This window comes from Podarcis bocagei (genome assembly GCF_964188305.1).
Source record: "Podarcis bocagei genome assembly, chromosome: 7".
Classification (NCBI taxonomy): domain Eukaryota; kingdom Metazoa; phylum Chordata; class Lepidosauria; order Squamata; family Lacertidae; genus Podarcis; species Podarcis bocagei.
This window is the reverse complement of record NC_138132.1, coordinates 28,003,588-28,024,252: the sequence shown is the minus strand read 5'-3', so window position 1 is coordinate 28,024,252 and position 20,665 is coordinate 28,003,588. Positions and strand designations below refer to the sequence as shown.

General features: G+C 46.0%; 2 protein-coding genes across 4 annotated transcripts in view; one reads left to right on the top strand and one right to left on the bottom strand.

The window, feature by feature from the left end:
- Nucleotides 1–1,398: 1,398 nt before the first annotated feature.
- SH3BGRL3 (SH3 domain binding glutamate rich protein like 3) lies at nt 1,399–6,474 on the top strand. Its single transcript, XM_081204125.1, has 3 exons — nt 1,399–1,558; nt 2,395–2,562; nt 5,567–6,474. The coding sequence occupies exons 1-3, from the start codon at nt 1,511–1,513 to the stop codon at nt 5,630–5,632; spliced, it is 282 nt and encodes a 93-aa protein (XP_081060251.1). The 5' UTR covers nt 1,399–1,510; the 3' UTR covers nt 5,633–6,474.
- The window catches only part of UBXN11 (UBX domain protein 11), a 26,327-nt gene continuing 12,013 nt past the window's right edge, over nt 6,352–20,665 (bottom strand). For 2 of the 3 annotated variants that reach the window (XM_081204074.1, XM_081204075.1), the window contains exons 10-15: nt 17,149–17,226; nt 13,717–13,840; nt 12,301–12,404; nt 11,518–11,585; nt 10,741–10,884; nt 6,352–9,686 (exon numbers count right to left, since the gene is read on the bottom strand). In XM_081204074.1, coding sequence (XP_081060200.1) covers nt 9,527–9,686; nt 10,741–10,884; nt 11,518–11,585; nt 12,301–12,404; nt 13,717–13,840; nt 17,149–17,226 — 678 coding nt within the window. In that variant the 3' untranslated portion in view covers nt 6,352–9,526. The remainder of the gene's footprint in view (nt 9,687–10,740; nt 10,885–11,517; nt 11,586–12,300; nt 12,405–13,716; nt 13,841–17,148; nt 17,227–20,665) is intronic. The other variant, XM_081204076.1, reaches the window with a different exon arrangement.

Here is a 20,665-nt window from a genome sequence, read left to right as displayed (position 1 = left end):
AGAGCCTTAACCAACAGAAAATAATGAAAGTGCTGAATTTCTGACAGTTAATGGAAATGTGGCATTTACATGACATTCTGCCCACTGGCAACTGCTACCCCTGCCAAAGCTATTTCCTAATGAAGTGGGAGTTGTGTGACTCCAGCCAGTGAAGGGATAGTTTCTTTGTTGTCATGGCAAACTCACTACAAAATGCCAAAGGAAGAAAACATTATTATTATTATTATTATACCACAGGTTTACCGGAAAGAAAAATCTAATCTTGGTTATAATTTTAAAATATCTGAGTCACAGATTTTGATTTTGTACCTAAAGAAAGCTTACTTTGCCAGGCTACTTGGTACTTAGTATTTTGGTTACAAAATAAAGTGGAGTTTCTGCTTTTTAAAAAGTGCCTTTATCCTGGACTTCTTTGAGTTTTACCTCTGCCACACTTCGCCTTCGCCCTGCCTTGCTACCCTCCCATTTCATGAGTAATAGACTAATCCAATTTGGCACTAATTTATTGTATTCATACCATTTTCTCTGTGAGGAACCTTTGGCCCTCCAGGTGTTACTGAAAGTACACCTTCCATCATCCCTGCCTGGGCCACGCTTGCTGGTCTAGGTAATGCTAACACAATGAAATAACTTCAGGTGTTATTTTGTTGCTCAAGCAAACCCACATATCGGGTGTGGGTGTACAGAAATGTACATGCTGGCAGTGCTAGAGTTGTTATGTTTGCAGGGGTAGTATTACACAGAAAACAAATTATTAGCTGAGTAAATACTAATATGTGTATGAATTCCGAGGCAAACTTGTTGCCATACTTTATGCATCATAAAAGGTGTTCTCTTTCTCAAAGCAGGGAGTGTCTCTTTCCACGATGGCGTTTGCCAGCTGGAATTTTTATGAGCACTTTTATCCCTGCTTGTAGAGTTCATTCTTCCTTGATTAACTGGGGAAGCTTTTTAAGTCGAGCTTTTTAAACCAATTAAACGTTTCTTCCTTACTGATAAAGGACCGATACAATGTAGTTCATGGACCATAAACTATAGTGGAAAGTAATGGTTGGTATTTTCAACTTTCTGCTGTCCAACAATGCACTGTCGATGGTGGTAAACCTCAGGCTGCGCGTTCTTTCCTCGAGAGCAAGTCTGCGCGCGAAGGGGCCTCCTTCCAAGTTAAGACTTCCAGGACCAGCAGCAAGTGGATCGTGAAAGATCTACAGAGACACACACTCCTCCTGAGAGCCTCTGGGCTGAGGCTCCGCGCCTCCTGAAGGAAAGCGAGTCCCAACCGAATGCATGGGGACAACGAGCGACCCGCCTCCCAAGCATCGCCTGGCGGCCGGATCGCAGACTATCCGCCCCGCATGCCCGCGGCTGTAGACCCCATTGGCCTCCGCGATCACATGCTGGGCGGGGCTGGGAAGGAAGCAGATTCCCTCTCCACCCCTTTCCTCCGCTTCCTTCCAGGCACCCACCCAGCAGCCAAAGCAGAGAGGGAGCGGCGACAAAGCCCAGCATCATGGCCAGTCTCACGGTCTACAGCACCTCGGTGACAGGCTCCAGAGAGGTGAGTGGCGCGCCAGGGAAGGTGAGCTGCCTCGCTTCTCCCCCGCCCTCCTGGCACTCCGAGGCGGAGCTTTTCCGCCATCCCTCTGCAGCGTGCGCTCCCCTTTCTTGCTCCCTCTCCCTTCCCCGCCCCCATGCAGCTGGCTGCCTTTTCAATCCTCCCGTCCTCCCGCTTGAATTGAGCCCCCCGTTTCTTGCTCCCTCCCTTCTAGCTCGCTAGACGGGCTTCTCTTCCATAGGGGATTCTTTCTCTATCCAGATGCTACAGTCATCTTGTTTTCTCCCCCACAAACCCCAAGGATGATCTATGAGAAACCGGAGGGGAATCCAAACTGGGAGCCCCTCCAGTTCTCTGATGGCGGAACGAACCAGAATGAGAGGTCCAGATCTCCCTTCCCATTTGAAAGAGGATTTCTCCCCGCAGCCCAGTGTCTTCCTTGAACAACACAACGCCAGGCTGATGGGAGCTGTAGTCCAGAACATCTGGAGGGGACCAGTTTTTTCTAGAGGTGGCTCCTCCCTTCCAGATGCAGTCTGAAGCAGCAGCTCCCTCCCCCCCGCATTTCTGAAGCGGCCCTGCCCTCTCCTTGATGCCTAGAATCCCGCCAGCGCTGGCATTTGTACCTACTGGGCTTGGTCTGTATTTGGAGAGAAGTGGAACCTCCTCCCTCACAAAGCATGGCTGGTCTCGCAATCCCTGCCTCTGGCTCTTTGTTTTGCATTGAGCAATATGAGCCGGCTGTGTTCCCATGTGTGACCTTCTTCCCTATGTATCAAATCCCAGAACAGGGCGATTAATCTCCCACTCACCCCCCTCCCCCTTTGTGTGTTCTGCAGATCAAATCTCAGCAGAGCGAAGTGACCAGGATTTTGGATGGAAAGAACATCAAATACACCCTGGTGGATATCTCCCAGGATAACGCCCTGCGGGACGAAATGAGGGCCAAATCGGGCAACCCAAAAGCCATCCCTCCCCAGATATTCAATGGGGACCATTACTGTGGGGTGAGTGGTTGGTGCAGAAAAAGTTATTTTGCTCCCTGGTCAAGGCTAGTAGTGAAGAGAAGAGTTGGCTGTTCACAAGAGGTGTGACTGGTGTGCCCCCCCCAGGACAAATTCTAATATATAACTATAGATCTGAAACCTGTAAGACCGTTCATATATTTAATGGCCTTCAAGAGGCCTTTAGTTTGAAGCCTTGAATGCAGACCAGACCTATGTATGCAAATACATGTGTGAGTAGGCCTGTGTGCCTTAAAAGAGTAGGCCTGTTGTTTAAGTCAGGGACCAAATCCAAGCCTCCAGGCCTCCCCCCCCCCCCCGGTCCTTGGGACTTTCCCTACTTTACTGGGGATTGAACCTGGGACCTTCTGCATGCAAGGCCAATGCTCTGACACTGAGCTATATGTGTAAACTTGTTGTTGCCCTGCCCATTTTTTCTTCTGGCCCTCAATCTGAAAAGATCACACGTACACACAAACACACACAAACGTGGCTTAATGGATGCCTACCCTGGTTTATGTACAAGGTTCTTTATGGCCCTATGCATGAGTTGCACTTACAGCTTTTAAAGGCAAGGCCTGCTTTGTCATTCTAGCCCTATTGTAGTCTGTCCATGGTTATGCCCTAGCAGGCTGTGGTGACTGGTAGGATGGAAGGCAGGGAGACTAACACTAGGTGGGGCTAGAGACCAGTGACAGGCAGAGCCCCCACCCCATGTCTGGTTGTAAGTAAGAATGCAGCAGGCAGGTAGGGCTGGCTGGCTGGCTGAGGGCAGGCTAGTGTTGATGGGGTGGTGCCCCATATGCCTGAATGGACCTAATTGGATTTGTGGGTAATGCATGTATAATGCTCAGGTGTGAGTTGGGTTATATGTGAGTCTCATGCTTTTTTCTATTCATTGGTGTAAAAGCTCACTGCAAAAATTACAAATGTAGTATATGAGCAGTCGCGTTGTATTATTTTAGAGATTTGCAAGTTGACCAACATTTGAGCTTTTGGGCTCCTTCCCCCCCAAATGGGCTTTTTTGAATGTCCCTTGGGTGAAAAGCCTACCCTGGCTATTTGTGGACATTTGTGTACTTAAAATGGCATTTGCTATTATTATGACATCCCTGGGGTGCTGCTCTTTTGAGGTGACATGCCGTTGCCACCTGACATCTTGGGAGCAAGCAAAGGTTCGTGCCCTCCTTTTGTCATCAGCTGCTTGTTGCAAAATGCTTCGGAATGTGTGGCGAGCAGCGGGTCAAGTCAGGGAATAAAAGTGAATCAGAGGCAATGTGCCTCTGAAGACCAGCTGCTGGGAATTACAAACGGAAAGAGTTGCTGTTGCACTTGGGTCTATTTGTAGCTATCCCGTAGCCATCTAGTTGACCAACAGGGCCCCTTTTGAATCAGAGCTAGGCTAAGCTGTGTTTTTAAATATTAAAACAAAACTTTGTTCTTGAGCCTCTTCTAGGTAGATATGTCAGTGGACTGCTAACTGTGCCCTCCCTGTCTGGAATAGATCTTGGGATCATAAGGATCCTCTTTCTCCTCCCCACCTTGAGGATTCCCTGATATGACAGGGAAGCTGTGGGCCTCCAGAGGTTACTGAACCTCCCATCAGCTCCAGCCAGCCTACTCAGTGGCCAGGGATGATGATAGCTGTACTTGCATTCCAAATGGATCACTTCCCAGCCTCCTAAGTCCTTGTCAGCCCTATCCTGGCCACAGGTTCTCCAGCCTCAAGGTATGGGGAGCCTCTATAAATGGAAACAAGACTGCTGCAGACAGTGCTTGGTTCTCCTTCATTGGAGGTGCCAAAGGACCATCTATCAGCCTGTGTTGTCCCATCCCAAGGCTGTAATTCCCTGCCATGTTAACAACACCCAGAAGTGACAGATTCCAGATCAGAAGTCATTTCCTGTGTCACTTGTGAAAGCTCCCTTTGTAATACCCAGCTAATAGGAAGCCTTGTATGGTGAAAAGGGGCTTTTCAGCCATGAGCCACCCATAAGGATTGTGTCATATATATCATTAAATAAGCTTCACCCTCTCTGTCTGGGGACAGATTTCCAGCGTGGTACCTGGGCCAAGTTCTGAATGACTTTTATGCTTTAGGACTGGGGGGTGAGAAAGATTTGAAAGAGAGTTGCTTTCTGTTGGACGGTTTTTTGAAAACTCTGAAGCCAAGGTGCTTGATTCTGTGGTTATCCTCCCTCCGCAACCCTTGTTCCTGACCGTACACCAGTGCTCGCTTAGTCTCTGGGTCACTTCATCTGTTCTAAACTCTGCCTGTCTTTACTGACAGGAAGTGATGTCCACTGTTTACAGCAACCACTTTTTCTGAAACAAAATTTTAATAATGAGCCTCTGGTTAACTGTGGTCCCAACTCTTTCTGCTTCTGATGAGCCTCTTGAGTGTGTGAGCAGGTTGCAGAATGGAGCAAGCTAAATTTGGGAGCACAGAGGCTTCTTCAGTGGTTGGTGCAGGATTCCTCATACAACTCTCTTGACTTTTGTTTGAGTACTCTGTTCAAAGGCTTCCTGTGTCATGTTCCTGTGCCTTGATGAGAAAAGAGTTTTGTTGAGCTTCTTGCCCTAGTAGCAAGAAACTCAACAACTGCACTATACATTTAAAGCAGTATCATACCACTTTAGACAGGTATGATGGCTCCCCCCCAAGAATCCTGGGAACTGTAATTTGTTAAGGGTGCAGAGTGTTGTTAGGAGACCCCCATTCCCCTCTGAGGGCCACAATTCCCAGAGTGGTTTAAGCATCAATCCCCTCCTCCCAGGGAACTCTGGGAATTGTAGCTCTGGGGAAATAAGTGGTCCAACAATTCACAGCATCCTTAACTAACTACAGCTCCCAGGATTCTTTGGGGGGAAGCCGTGACTATTCATAGTGGCATGAGACTTCTTTATAGTGCAGATGGGGCCTCAGAGGCTCCTAGCTTTCTATTACATATTGCCTTATTATTGATTCTGTATTTGAGTTTTGTTTCTTGCTTCTCCCATCCGGCAGGACTACGAACTGTTTGTGGAAGCAGTGGAACAGAAGACCCTGCAGGAGTTCCTCAAGCTAGCCTGAGCATGCTTTGTTCCTTGCCCCTTGACCCTCTGCCCTACCCCAAACCTGGACTTTGCATTCCAAATGGATCACTACCCAACCTCCTATGTCCTTGTCAGCCCCAGCCTGGCCCTGTGTGACCAGACACCTCTCCAGCTCCCTTTCATTGCCTGCTTCCCTCTCAGCATGGTCAAAAAGAAAAACACTTTGCACATTCCTTTGAATGCTGCTGGGCCTTGCTCCTCGTGCCTCTGTGGATGAGAAATCTACCAGTCAAGGACATTGGAAAGCAGAGCTTTCCCCAAACCTCCTCCCCCCACCCCTTGTGCCGAGCCTGCCCTTGAGATAAGAACAAGGGGAGGCGTTGCCTCTTGTCTTATAACCAGTTGCAAATGCTGGCTTCCACACTTCCTCTTTCATTCCTACCCAGGAAATGAGAGCAGCAGCCGTCTGCTATAATTAATATTACTTTGTTATATACCAATGCAAAAGTACTGCACAAGATGATGCGCTGAAATTTCATTTTCTGACAGAGAGATGGGGTAGGGTTGTACGTGTGTCTTAAAAATTACTTCAGTGCAGCTCAGACTCTCCTAGGAAAAGCGGTTTCCAAGAGGATGGTGAGAGCAGATCTTGTACTCCATTAGTGTGTTCCCACCCCAACTCATATGGGACGTATATAGAATGCTAGGTCTGCTCTTGCATCAGCTGTTTCACACTTTTTCTTTTTTTAAAAAAACAACAACTGGCTTTTTGCAAATATGGACCAAGTGCATTTTCAGGTTTTTTTCCTTGCTAAAAGCAAAATTTGTAAAAACGGCCATCTCATTTGAGATGCTATTAAATGTTGCTAAAAACCTCAACTGTGGCTTTGTGTGTATCTTTAACTGGAAGATAAAAGTTGAGCACCATCCTGATTATTGATTCAGAAATCCATTTTCCAGCCTTCCTAATAGCTGGGTTGATCACATTTACTATTCCTCAGCACAAAACGATTTGTTCCCGGACCAAGCATTGGACAGGTTGCAGAGCCCTGTAGGCTATATTGAGATGGTTTGAGGACAGTTGCATCAAATACCCATAAATTTCTAAAATAGTATCCTTGCACCCTTCCTCAATAACTGAAGTGGATGTATCACAAAAGCGTAAATTGTAAAGACTTGTGCACTGAACCCAGGATTGTTTTGCCGTGGATGTATGATGGGAGCTGTGGCATCACTGAATTGTTTCTAGTTACAGTCAGGTTGTCTCTAGGAAGCAGGCTTGGTTGCGATTTGTCTATTTAGTGGCAAGATTGATTCATTCATTGTGTGGGGTTACCTGCCAGTGAAAACAATACCAATCAGAAGGTGCTAGTAGGGAAAAATGCCCTTGATAGTGATCACCAAGAAGAGGCCCTTAACTCATCATGCACTACTTCTTTAAGTGGAGTTCCCCTCACCTCCCACAGAGGAAGGCAGTAAGCCGGTGTAAAATGTCAGCTTACTCATTTGAGCTCTTCTTAATTTGAGACTGCAAATGGGAACTGCAACAAAATGTTGCAGTGTGTGTTCCTTATGCTCAGGGTGCCAACCAGCCAGCATGCTCTTTTCCGGGATATGCCTTCATGTTCCCACTTTCCCCAGGCTTTGTGTTTTTTATTCTTCCCCATCAATCATTCAGCATTCAGTGCTCAGTGCTCAGTACTCAAGAGTGGTTTAACAATTGGTCCCTCTCCAGAGGGAAGGAACTCTGGAAGCTAGCCTTGTGAGGGGAATAGCAGCCTCCTAGTAACTCTCAGCACCTTTAGCAAACCACAGTTCCCAGGATTCTTTAGGGGAAGCCCTGGCAGTATAAAGTGGCAGGATACAGCTTTAAATATATAGTGCAGATGGGCCTAAGTCTGGCAGGAAAGTAGTCCTCATCTCCCAGTTTGGCACCAAGGAGGGGAGATTGGGGTCTTGTTTCTGTATTGGTGCTAGGCTGTGGAGACTCAGGACAAAGCTTCAAATCAGAAGGGGCAGAGTTTTACAATGAGCACAAATAGCTGAGATTTGTGGACCTCCTGGGCATTGGTGATTTAAGGGGTGAGAGGTGCTGTGTTATGCAGAGGGAAAGCCAGATGCATTGGCGTTCCTGTTGAAAAGGTGCAGATCACCCAAACTTTGGACATCTCTCCTTGTGGCATGCAACCAGTAACAATTAAGTAGATAAGGCAGTCATGGATTAGTAAGCACTAAGAACCAATTTAACAGGTCAGAAAAAGCATCTGGTGTCTTCACAGAACAGTACAACTTCATAACTTGGGCACAATTAAGAAGGTGGGGAAGAAGAGGAATTGGATATGCTTGAGTCCTTCCTCCATGTCAAAAAAAAAAGGCTGAGCCCATTCAGTACACCACTTTTTAGCAGAATTGTGGCTTAATAATTATTTAAAAACCCTTCTCTGGTCAGCTAATTTTCTGGAGGAAGGGAGGTTTTGACATGGACTGATCACTGAAACATGCAAATTCCATCCCAGAAGGCGTAGGGAATGACACCCTGAAACATGGCTGTCAAGGCCCTCTTTACTGAACAACTACAAAGATCAGTTAGGGGGTGGGAGAACTCGCTACCTAATATTGCAAGCCTTGGGCAAACAGGGAAACAATAACAAGGGACATTGTATTGAACAAGGTGGGTTGCTGTTAAGGTGGTCAGCTTTGCATATAACTCGCCAGAGGAAGAGAAACTGTGTTTTGTTGTGGCCTCAAAAGAGACCTGCTAGAGGTAATTTCTCCCACACACTGGCTGGTTTTTAACTGCAGGACATCCATGTTTGGCCATAGCCAGAGTGTATGTGTGGGGAACCTAGTCCCTCCAGCATTTGCTGAACTACAACTCCCATAATCCCTGACCACTGGCTAGACTTACTGGGGCTGGTGGGAGTTGTAGTTCAGCAATATCCAGGGGGACAAAGACTCCCCACTCCTGCCAAAGACAAGGGATGGGCTGCTCTGGTACTGCATCCACGCTATGTGGTGGTGGGGAGGCACTTCTCACTAAGCTTTGGGGCATTACACACAGTGTATGGGCTGGCTGAAGTTGGGACTCCCTGTTTAGCCTCTTGCACAGGGGAAAAGAAGCTTATATGTGGCTGAGTTGCCTTTGTGGCCACACAAAGTTCAATGGTTGGGTGCACAGGTCCTTTTCAGCTTCAGGAAAGGCAAAAAATGTTCATCTCCCTTTCCCATTAGAACTAGTGGAGAACCATGGGCCTTTCTGATGTTGCTGAACCATAACTCCTATCAGCCTCGGCAAGTGGCCAGGGATGATGGGAATTACAGTTCAGTAATATCTGGAGAGCTGAAGTTTCTGCACCTCTGCATTAGATGAATTAACAGGCTTGCATCACAGGTACCCCTAACCCCACCAACTAATTGGTAAACCCCATTTTTTAGTCCCTTGTAGGCTAAAGGAACAGGGTGGGTGCTATCAAGCACATGGTGTGCACCAGTGCATGGTCTGGGACTTGGCGCTCATTTGGTGATGCAGCAGCTTAGAAAAGGGAAACTTCATGCTAGGACCAGTAGCCCAACTGTGTGCTCTTTCTTGGAGTGAGGGTTTGGTGTTTCTGATGAGAGCTCTACAAGGGCCAGAGTCTCTTCATCCATCTGAGGCTAATGATAACCTAGACCTGGGGCTAAGCCCCACTCAAGCTGGTAACAAAGGGAGGGTCTATGCCCAGTATTCCAACTACACCCCAACCCCGGCTTTCTCCTTTGACTGAAGTGCTGAGAATAGCCGCAAAGGTTGGAGCTTGGGTAAGTGGAAAGGTCAGTCTTTCCCTGTTTCTCTGACTAGAGGATGTCATTTTTGCACAGGCTCTCCTGAAGAAGGCACACTACTCCCTAGCTGAGTGGCAGCCAAGCCTGATGAATCATCCACTGTAAACCATTACACTTGTTGCCCTTGTGATTTGGTTGACGGGGCCCTTTTCTGCAGCCGAAGTGAGGCATTGGGGACCAGCCCACACTCCTCCAGCGTCATGAAGTTGTTGTTATACACTCGATAAGGAAAAGTGCTGATGATCTCGTAAGGTTCCATTTCTTCTCCCCTAGGAATGAGCAGAATAGTGCTTGTAAGTAAGCTGATTTGGAATTTTACATTCAAATGCAAATAATTTGTTTAATGCAAAAATTTAAAATTTGAATACACCTTTTGAATAATTGTTTTAAATTTATCGGCATCTTTGTTGCTTTGGCTTTGGGAGGCATTTCAGAAACTATGCTATGTCACTGCAGGACCTAGACAATAATACCACTGGAAGATTCTCTAAGGAAAAGACAGCAGAACACCGCACTTCAATTTATTCTCTAGAGAGGCTCCTTACATTCAAGAATGAATATTCTTTGCATGATCCCTAGTACCTCTACATCTGAGCAATGCAGCTTACCCTGTTTCCTGTGGTCATAACAGTCTCTGTGGGTTCAACCACACATACTGGGCATGGAATGAACAGTGCCTATGGCACGATTTTCCAGGATCCTCACTACTACTATCCCTTGGCAGTAGTCCTACCTGCTTTGATGGTATCATGACCCCAACCAAAAATACAAGAGCAATGCCAAAGTGGAAGAAGCTGACGTGGTATGTGATCTCACAGGCACTTTTATTTATTCCTTGTACAAACTCCACTATGGAGTTGTGGCAGAAACTGGAGAACTCAGCAGAGGTCAAAACCAGAAGGAAATAAGGGCAGATAGTGAGGAGTAGGATACACAATGGTGAAAAATTAACTGGAAGGTGAGCAAGGAACCTAGATGCCTGTATGATGGGATAGATCAAGTCCCCCAAAGCCAAGGGATCTTTCCTACCTTGTCCCTCCCCAATAACCTGAAAGTCAATCAAAACCCCGAAAGTGTTTATTATTTGCCCTTCGCCCCCAAACATTTACTCCCCATATTGCATTGCAGAGGCTTGGTCCTCCCAGATTCTAGGTGGGAGATCAATCTGAATAAATTGGCAACATTAAGCAAAAACACACACTTTCCCCCTATCTGTTTATAGTGAGCACAGACTTTTGTTGCTGATGTTAGTTGCAGAATCAGGAGTTTAAGGTCCAGAAACTTCTACAAAAGATTATCTGCTAGAATGATCCCTGTTACTACCTGCTCTGGGCAAGATGCTGGCGCAGGTCTCCGATGGTCTCGGTGAATGGCATCTTGATGATATAGGTCTTCTCCCCATTCTCTGACTTTATCCGAAGAGTTGCGACATTGGGGTTGGAGGCCTTTTTTTCATTCCCTTCCAACCTGAAGATCAGAAAAGCTGGTTAGAGAAGGGACAATGCTTTCTTTGAAGAGGGTGGGGAAACCTTCCCAGGTTGACGAGCCCCATCTGCCCCTCATTTCCCTCAACAGAACATGCAGAAACTTGTTTGACCCATATGGGGTATTAAGGAAGGAGCAGTATGTCTGGTGGGGGACAGTTTGTGCAGTAGTTTGACCGCCTTTGGTGCACTTAGTTCTCACCTGTGGCTCCTAGAAGCTGACAGTGGCCAAACCCCAGGAAGTGGCTTCAACTGGCCAGCTAAACCAAGTGAAGGTAGCTGATGGGTCTTAAACCCTCAAGGAATCAGGTGAGTAAGGGACTTGTCTGTCCCCTGTCAGAGGTGAATTATGAGAACCCAAATCACATACTTCTCAATGCAGCTCTGAATAAAGGGCATCAGCGTGAAAGAAAGTGCTACAGTGGCCCTCCAGATGCTGCTGGACTCCAACTCACATCAGCCCCAACCAGCGTGGCCAGTTGTCAGGGAGGATGGGAGTTGTAGTCTAGCAACATCTGAAGTGCTGCAGGTTCCCCCTCCTGCACTGCAGCGTGAGGAGACTGCACGATGCCACAGCCATTAATGTGAAGAGAGGAAATTGCCTTTTCTTTTTTACCTCTTCTTCATTGCTGTAATACTAGGGGTCTCCACCACAATCACTTCGTGGCTTTTTCCACCTGAGCCCTGGAACCAAAGGAGGAAATCTGTGTCAAAATCTGACTGTCCTGAGAAATGTAAACAGAATCAGCTGCCCTGCTCATCTCAGCACATCCAAACATAGTGACGAAGCAAAGTTGTCTTTTGTTGTACTGTTTAGAACTGAAGGGTTTGGTCCTGGGTCCTTGGCTGTTAATTAAAACTTCCAAACTCAGCTCATACTCCAAGCTCAGAGTCTGGGGAAGCTGCCCATGGGCTGGCAACCCTTAATCTAACCACTACACCACACCACACTAGCTTGATGGCACTATTTGAATGCCAATAATATATAGCCTTTGGGGAAGTGAGAAGATGACCATATGAACCCCAATTTCCTGTCCTTCTGATACTTGGGATTAGAGGTGTGCTTTCCCCCCTAACCTTGGCTACCATGTCAGCATTGATTCTCAAAATGAAGGCAGAAGGGGAACAATTATCATTGCGTATCATTTGTGCTGGGCTTTAGGTGGACAAGGAAGGAGACCCTAAAAGGGCAGGTATTCCACATGTGCATCCTATATTCTTTTGGCACATCCTGGTCATGAAATTAAATTCTGGTAGGGAGAAGGATTCTAGGTAGGGATATGGTACCTAAGCCCATACTGCTGCAAAGTATTGGCTATTAGCAGAAGTGCTGACCAGAAGAAGGAACCCCAGAATCAAACCCCATTACATACAGGCTGGAGAAGGAGTTGCATCCTACCTGGAGGGTTTTTTTAATTTCTCCTCGGATATCGATCACTTGCCCATCTTGAATCCGTGACTTTGGAAGCTTATTCAAAAACTGCTCCATGGTGAGCTTAGGACCTGCCATAACAGAGGATTGTGGGAGTAAATGCTTTAGTACGGGGTGCCCAAACTTTTTTCAGAGAGGGCCAGATTTGATGAAGTGGGCCGACCAAAGTTGTTGAGATGTGTTTTTTTTAGGGTTGAGGTTGTTGAGCTTTTTTTTGGATTTTACCCCAAGAAAGAAACTGCCACGGGGGCTGGACTAAACCATTCAGGGGGCTGGATTAGGCCCCCAAAATGGACTTTGGATATGCCTGGTTTAGCAGATAGGCAAAGAAAGAGCCCTAGGCATAGCTCTGGGACTTTGCACTAAGATCTTGTCATCCAGTGGCTGCAGAAGTGAGAGACAATTACTCTCTGCTTGCCAGCCACGAAAAGAAAGAGCTCCAAGCCATTTGCCCTGAAACTGATGACAGCTGACCAAAGCACAGCCCATCTCTGCCACCAGCCAAAGTGCTACTTCTCATCAGGTAAGAAAGCCAGCAAGGGGAGATCAGCCAATATAAATGCAGTCAATATAAATGCCTGTTTCACAGCTCATCCCTCCTTTCTGGCATTGGCAGACAGGATCTTCTTCCTCTGTCTTTGTCCTCTATTCCACTCTCTTTTCTTTGTCATTTTCATTTGGGAGCCTGAGGGTTGGGCCTGCGTCTTGTTTTGATTTAGTTACAGTGCCTGCCATCAGCTCTGAATTGTACCTTTTACTGATGTAAGCCACTTTGGAAACCACTCTTTGTCTCACCCCCCACCCCAGTGCAGCATGTTACACTATTTTTGTTGTTAGTAGTAGTATATACATTGTTTTTTCATTCATTCATTTTTAGTAATTGACTTCTTTCCAAAAAGCCTTTCTGAAGCTCTTCTTGTCAAGATGTTTGACTGGTGGGGGAAAACAAAAGGTCCTTTCCATCACAAGCAGCATATAACACAAAATGTCATTCAACACAATGCAATGTCAAAAGTTTTGTCATACATGAAATGGAGCCATGATTAACTGAGTGGTTGTAAGAAAATAATGAGATAAGTTGAGGACCAGAATTTTAAAACACTGAATGACACACACACACACACAGAGAGAGAGAGAGAGAGAGAGATTAAAGGAAATCAAACAAAGAAGAACAAGAATATAGGAGACGGCCTTATAGTGAGTCAGACCAATGGTCCATCAGTACTGTCTATTCTGATTGGCAGCAGCTATGCAGCAGAGAGGGAACCGTTCCCAGCTCTACCTAGAGATGCTGGGGATTGAATCTGAGACCTTCTGCATGCCAGGCAAATACTGCTGCTGAGTTAGGGTCCTTCCTACACTCACCATTAACCACCATCTCACCTGGTATCTCATTTGTCTCCTTTAATCCGCTTGGTCTGGCAAGGCCAATGACGTGGCCCTGGCCTGGAAAACTTTTGTGCTGCAGCCTCCTCTCCTGAAATACGGTGTCTCTCTTGTCGGTGACCTATGGAAGAGACCCGTATTGCTATTCAATGCCCTACCTAACCCCAAACTCCAGAGTTCAGTGTTAGGCAAAGAAGTGTTAGTAAATGTTGGCAGCAGTGACAAATGGAGGATGGAAGAGAAGTCATCCTTTCCTTGTGCAAAAACTGCAAAACAAATGATCAGTCAGCAGGGATGCCTCAACCTGATCAGTAGGACGGTTGCCACAGTGGCACTGCCTATCAAGCCGGCAATGCTTGATCAAAACTCAATAAACCACACTTGGAGAGAGATGGGTCAAAAAAGGTTCACTCAAAGCAAAACATTCAGGGTTGTATTCAAATCTAGTCCTACTCACGAGTAGACTGGGATGTCTAAGTAGTGTCCAGTAATTTCAAGAGACTACTCTGAGTAAAACTTAGGTTGGATACAACCCTCGGCTGGGAGCCACCACAAGCAAGGCCTTTTCTGCAGCCATCATAAACCAATGTGTTTGTGTGAGGAGTCTCAATGATCCAAGATGTGCCACTGCCTCTACCAGACCAGCTGCTGTATAAAAGAAAAGAGGGTCCCACCCCTTGTTCTTTCCTTCTATCAGAAAAGCTATATGAATCTAATCGGAGAGCCACCACTTAAAATCCAGAAGCAAACTCAGGGCCAGTTTATGCAATCCACAAAATCAAGTGGCAGCTCATTTCCAGGCTGCCCCAATCTGGGCTATGGGAAGAAGAAGTGGGTTGCATATTTGAAACATTATCCTAGAAAAAGAAAGAAACACACACATATAGAAAAAACACTCTGCATGTGCTCCGAAAATAAGCATGGTGGGAGAAAGGCTTCTGGTTATCCTGCTACATAATGCGTTACTTTCCTTTGTGCTGTGAATTTTCTCCCATGACATACAGACATTCCCTCTGGCAACCCAGCATAGTATCGTACAAAAATACATCACTACTTGGTTCTATAACTATCTCTCAGAAACTAGAAGGTGAGAGCAAATGGGAAACAAGAAAGGTATATGAAGCCAAAGAGGCCCAGCTGTCACGTGTTCTGGATCTCTAACTGTATGATCCTCTGGAGACGATCCTCTGCCCCAGCTAACATTTGGACCCTGCGGCTTGTGCACTCTTCCCTGCTTGAGTCTAACTGACTGTTCAGTTCTGGCAATCCCCACACTTCACCTGCAAAAGGAAAGGGAGCAGGTGCTTCCCTTCAGCAGCCTCATGGGGGCTGGTTTCAGAAACCCCAGACCACATTTCCTTGTTCTTGTTCTTTTCTCTTTTATGTAAAACATTTTCCACTCATCTATGAATAATGAGAACAAAGAAACACAGTTTCCTCCACCTACTTACGAATAATGGGCAAGAAAGCAATACACTTTCCTCCCACCTGTTTGGAAGAAACTGCTCCAGTTGCCTCCAAACAAAGCAAACACACCATCTTAATAAGTCACTTCTGCTGACAAGGATCAGACAAATGCTGTATCAGTAGTTCCACCCGAATACACTACTCTAGAAAGTTAAAAATAGTTTATTGATAAATGACTTCCTCATTTCCCTTCTTTCTCTAAAACAGAAGGGCACAGCAATCCCATGGAAGGTGGTAGGGGTGGGAGAAGAGACCCCACTTTATTAGGGAGCACCCCTGGGCTAGCACTGGCCTGGTCAAAGGATGGGTGGCAGTCCCTCTCTGTTTTCTTTTTCTCTCCCCCCCCCCCCATTCCTGCTGCAACTGGTTTCAATGGAAAAGGAAAGAACTACACCAGCTTCAAGAGTATAGTATTACTTCCTAGTCAAGGGCATGTTCAGGGAACAAAAGGCCTTGTATCCTGTGAAGCTAGGGCCTCCCACAATCTACCTCCAACACACACCCTTTCCTCAGTTGCATCAGAGCATTAATAGAGTGGGACGTGGGTGGCGCTGTGGTCTAAACCACTGAGCCTCTTGGGCTTGCCAATCAGAAGGTTGGCGGTTTGAATCCCCACAGATGGGGGTGAGCTCCCATTGCTCTGTCCCAGCTCCTGCCAGTTTGAAAGCACACCAGTGCAAGTAGATAAATAGGTACCGCTGCGGCAGGAAGGTAAACAGCATTTCTATGCACTCTGATTTCCGTCCTGGTGTCCCGTTGGGCCAGAAGCAGTTTAGTCCTGCTGGCCACATGACCCGGAAAGCTGTCTGTGGACAAACGCCGGCTCCCTCAGCCTGAAAGCGAGATGAGCACTGCAAGCCCATAGTCACCTTTGACTGGACTTAATCATCCAGGGATCCTTTACCTTTTACCTAGTGTAGTTTCCATGGCTCCCCCAAGAAGGTCTCCAATGGCAGACCTTCTCTACTCGCAGACCTCCCTCTCTGTAGTCAGAGAGGGAGGTCCACAACATCCAATGACCATTCGGGGAGCTTAGTATGGCCCCCTAATCAGTTAGGTTTTACCACAAGTGATATATTTAATCCTCTTCTAATCAATTCTCAATAGATAAAGCAGCAACTTTCCAGTCACATGCTTTTTCGAACTTGGCTGTTTATAGCAAGTTAATCTCTAATTCTTTACTTGCCTTGTATAATATTGGGCATAATCTAAAAGAAGAATTTGTGCACAACAGGAGATCATTTATTATCACAGTTTCAACTTTCCATAAAGCAAACACAACTTGGGGACAAGCCTACCAAATATGATAACCACTTTCAGGCACTGTCATTTTGCAGAACATAACATATTTCTTAATTTGTGGTAACTTGCACCTGTATGCTTTTCATCATCTCTGACCATTGATCATGCTTGCTGGGGCTGATGGGAGCTGGAGTCCAATAACATCTGGGGATCCACAGGTTCCCCACATCTTGTCTAACATTTTCTGGCTTTTTGGTCTGCCCTTTTCTCAGAGATCATGTCCTATTATTCTTCCCATTTGCCTGAGAGCTCTCTTCTCCCACTCCTCTTCCTTTCTTGGGTCTCAAAATGAAACACAGACTCATTTTCTCCAGAGAATGTTCATCCACACAGTCAGTGATAATCTATTACTGCACACAGAACAACCAATGATGATCGCAGAAAATATTTTTTTTTTAAAGGAGGGAATCTCCATTTTTAAGAACTGAAACTGTTCCAGTTTTTTAAGCAAAAAGCACTCTTAGTTCCTCATATATAGAACAATCAGTTCCTGAAAGAGGAAAAAACATTATAACTGCTTAGAGTAAAGAGAGGTTCTCAGTTCTGCTTAAACAATGGAGCTGCTCTAACTTCAGACCACATTTTTGATAAGCAAATGAAACTTCTGCAAATGAAGAACTCAATAAACAAGAAGCTGTAGGAGAGCAGGGGGTGGCATACCTGAAATGGGATACCATCTGGGTAACGCTTCTGCAGCTCAGAAGGGAAGTAACCGTCCATGATATCTCGTAGGAGTTGCTGAAACCACAAGCAGGGCCCACATGTCAGATTATACTGAGGGTGGTAGTGCCCCTAAACATTTTTTGGGTCTGGGAACCACAAAATACAAATTTCACAGATGAACAACTGGTGATGCTCAGGACACTGAAACAACTAAAAAACCTACAGCCCCCTCAGAACTAAAATGAATCAAGATAAAAATGGAAAAAGGAACCAACCAAACAGCCAGAAAAGAACATGCCAAAAAAGCTTGAAATAAAATAAAATTTTGAAGTAAAAATAAACACTGGGAGGAACAGAGGCTTTGGCAGGTGATAAGAGAGGAGGAGGGCAGGGTTAAGGGTGCAATAGCACAGTAGAGGCCCCAGGGCTGTCTGGTGATTGAACAACCACAATAAGCTGTCCAGATAAAGGAATACCTCTCATTTATTTCAATTTACAGAATACTCTCTTACCAGAGCTGGAGGTGAAACAAAAAATGCACATAAAGAAATGTAAATGTGCCAACAACCTCCATTTCACCAATCCAATTCTGACTGCAAAATATTAAATATGAAAGAGAAATTGTAGCTCAAATTCAAAACAGTTCAGGGACGAGAAACCCACAATAAGGAAGAAGCAGACTACAATTTTGGGAGGCAGCTCTGAGTGCCCAGTCTTGGTGAGCATGAGCCCACAGCAGCATCTGGTGGCAGCAATTCTGGCAGTGGTCTGTAGCAGGTAGCAAGAGCAGGGGACTGACAGGCAGATCAGAGCCACAACCTTCAGACCCTTGGACAGGTCTTAGGGGGTAGACCACTTGCTCCAAGGACTGCTGGTGCTATCTGAGCTATAGCCCTTGGGCCTGAGTGTAGGTACAAACCAGGTCCCGCCAGCCCTTTGCTCTGGATGCCTCCTTGATTTCATTCTCCACCTCAAGATGACCCAGCACATTTTAGTCAAGAGGGTGATAGGTTTTAAAGAGACAGTCCTCTGCCTGGAGCCTGACACTCCGTTACCTCTGCCTGTTGTGGTGAGCAGGCTTGGAGGCACATTTGAGACTAGGTTGCTGGTGTCTGGCCTTGGAGCTGCAGCCACTGGGGGTCAGTGGCTCAAACATTTCAGATTTGGGCATGCCTGGCTTAGAAGGGCCTTGACGGCAGAACTCAGATTACGTCAGGGCCCCAATCAATGCTTCCTGGTTCAGCTATCTACTCTCCCCAAGTCAGTGTTCAGGGTGCTGCTGGCAGTCTGGGTCATAACACTGTCGGGTTTCACTTCCTCCTCCTTGGGGTACAACCACAAAGCTGAGCATATTTCCCTATCCTCACACCATCAACTGGGGTTCGTTAATGCTGAGAATAATGATACCAGGATACAGCAAAGGTTATGGGATGGTGGTCTGGGGGAACTCAATACAGGGCTGCCATTTGGGGAGGCGGGCAGCCTTCTATTTCATATTGTGGGGACGCATCCTTAGATCTGGAGGTATCTCCAGACAGCTTTCCTTTCTAGCAGGTGTCAAACACAACATCTAAATCTCACTGCATGTCCTTGTCAGTTATCTAATATCACTGAATACTGATATCAAATATTCAGGGAACAGCCAGGGAACATTTTACATCATAATGCTCAGAAAATAATTTTGAAGATCATTTTGAAGAGCAAATTAGTTTTCGGTTTACTCAGCTCATTTTCCTTATTCCATTTATCATTACCACCACCACAAAGGTTAATTGTTGTTACCCCATCTTTACAGATGCAGCATGGAAGCCACTGAGATCTGCCCAAGACCATACAATGAGCCTATTATGAAAAGTCAGATTTGAAGCCAGGCCCACATCCAGCACTCTGCTTACAGACCTCCCTGGCTTCCACATAGCTCACCTATACCATTCAGATCTTTGTAAAGTGAAAACACTTGCATATAGACCAAGCTAGGTACTAGGGTATGATCTAAAGGCACATGGCCCAGTTACCTTGCAGAAGCTAAGCCGTCTGGCCTGGTCAAGTTGCAGATGAGACACTGCTTGGGTACCCTACATGTGGCTCTATGACTCAGTCCCACACAGTGCAAGTCTGAAAGTTGTGTAAACTGGAGTACAGCCTGAAATCTCTTAAAAATAAGTACATTCTCCCAAAAGAGGGTGTGAGTCACTAGACTCCATGTCTTCCCTTCACAGGGACTGAGACTTAAGCTTAAACTTTCTCTTCAGCCATAAGAACTATCAACTTTTTTTTTTTTTTAAGGAAAATCAAGCTTTTTTCAGGCATCTGCTAGAAAAGAACCTGCACCCTTTTCACCACAGGTTTCTCCTGGTAAAAAATTGTAGAGACTGGGCAGTTACAAAACTGAGTGTTCAAAAATACCCAGTACTGCTTTTTAAAAATGTTCAGCCAATAGTTGACTCATTCACTGGGAGGAAAGTCTGGCAACCTGCTTGCTGCTGCAAACCATCTCTGTGGGGGCTGAAGAAGGACGTTCAAAATTCAAGGATTTACATGTGGTGAAGAGTCCAGCAGCTTGCTCATTATGCATAGGGAGCTGCAATGGCCGCAAACAGAAAGGTCCCATGTGTGAGTTATATAGGACAACTTTCAAACAGTTGCAGAGGCAGCAGGTGGGACTTTGTGCTTGAGGACGGAAGTTGGAATGGTTTCAAAGTCAGAAGCAGAACAGCCCTGTGCTCATTCTTGCTTTCCGTTACTTCCTCCTTAACTTGTAACTCATTTCTAGAATGATGGCCACAGTAAGCATGATGGGGGCACTTCCTTCAGGTTGAAACTGTGCCAATCGCATACACAGAGAGGGATGCGGGATACAATTTTCAAGTAAAAACCCCAGAGAAAGGGGTTGTGGCAAGGGCAGACCACGGGCAGGAGAGGGTACTGCACTCACCCCCCTCATTTCCCTTTTGGTCACCCAACCCATCTTTCTGTGTGATTTGTGAATATATTCAAGCAGCACATAGAAATGCTGCTAACATGGGCCTGAAGAGCCTTGGTAGCATCTTTCAAGGAGGCACATATCATTTTTCTGAAGGAGCGCCTTAGATCAGGGCAGGATGACTCCCGGATTCTGTAGTCTACCTTTTTCTTTTTTAAAAAAATGAGATGAACCTCATGGTTCAATCACACATTTTAAATTTATAAAGCAAGAGTGCATGCTCCAGATCTGTGTTCAGTGACCCTGACTACGCACTCCCACTTAAGAACGTAAGATACTGTTCAAGATCCAGCCAAAGTCTATCTAGCCCAACATTATTTGCAAGAATCTCAGCATCCAGCTGCTACTAAGCGACCCACTGGAAGTGGGCCAACGGGCCACAGTATACTTCCTGCCCACTCCAGCCTAATAGCACAATTCCCTTGGGAGAGACTGAATTCTCATCTCTTGTCTCTTCATGGACAGATGCTAAATAGTTTCTCTTATTTCAAGATCACTATGAATACTCGTTCTGGCAGTCCTTTCCTCTGC

Coding starts and splice junctions, on each gene's coding strand:
- SH3BGRL3 (XM_081204125.1), top strand. CDS start 1,511: ATGGCCAGTCTCACGGTCTACAGCACCTCGGTGACAGGCTCCAGAGAG. Junction 1,559..2,394: donor CGGTGACAGGCTCCAGAGAG/GTGAGTGGCGCG, acceptor TGTGTTCTGCAG/ATCAAATCTCAGCAGAGCGA. Junction 2,563..5,566: donor ATGGGGACCATTACTGTGGG/GTGAGTGGTTGG, acceptor CCCATCCGGCAG/GACTACGAACTGTTTGTGGA.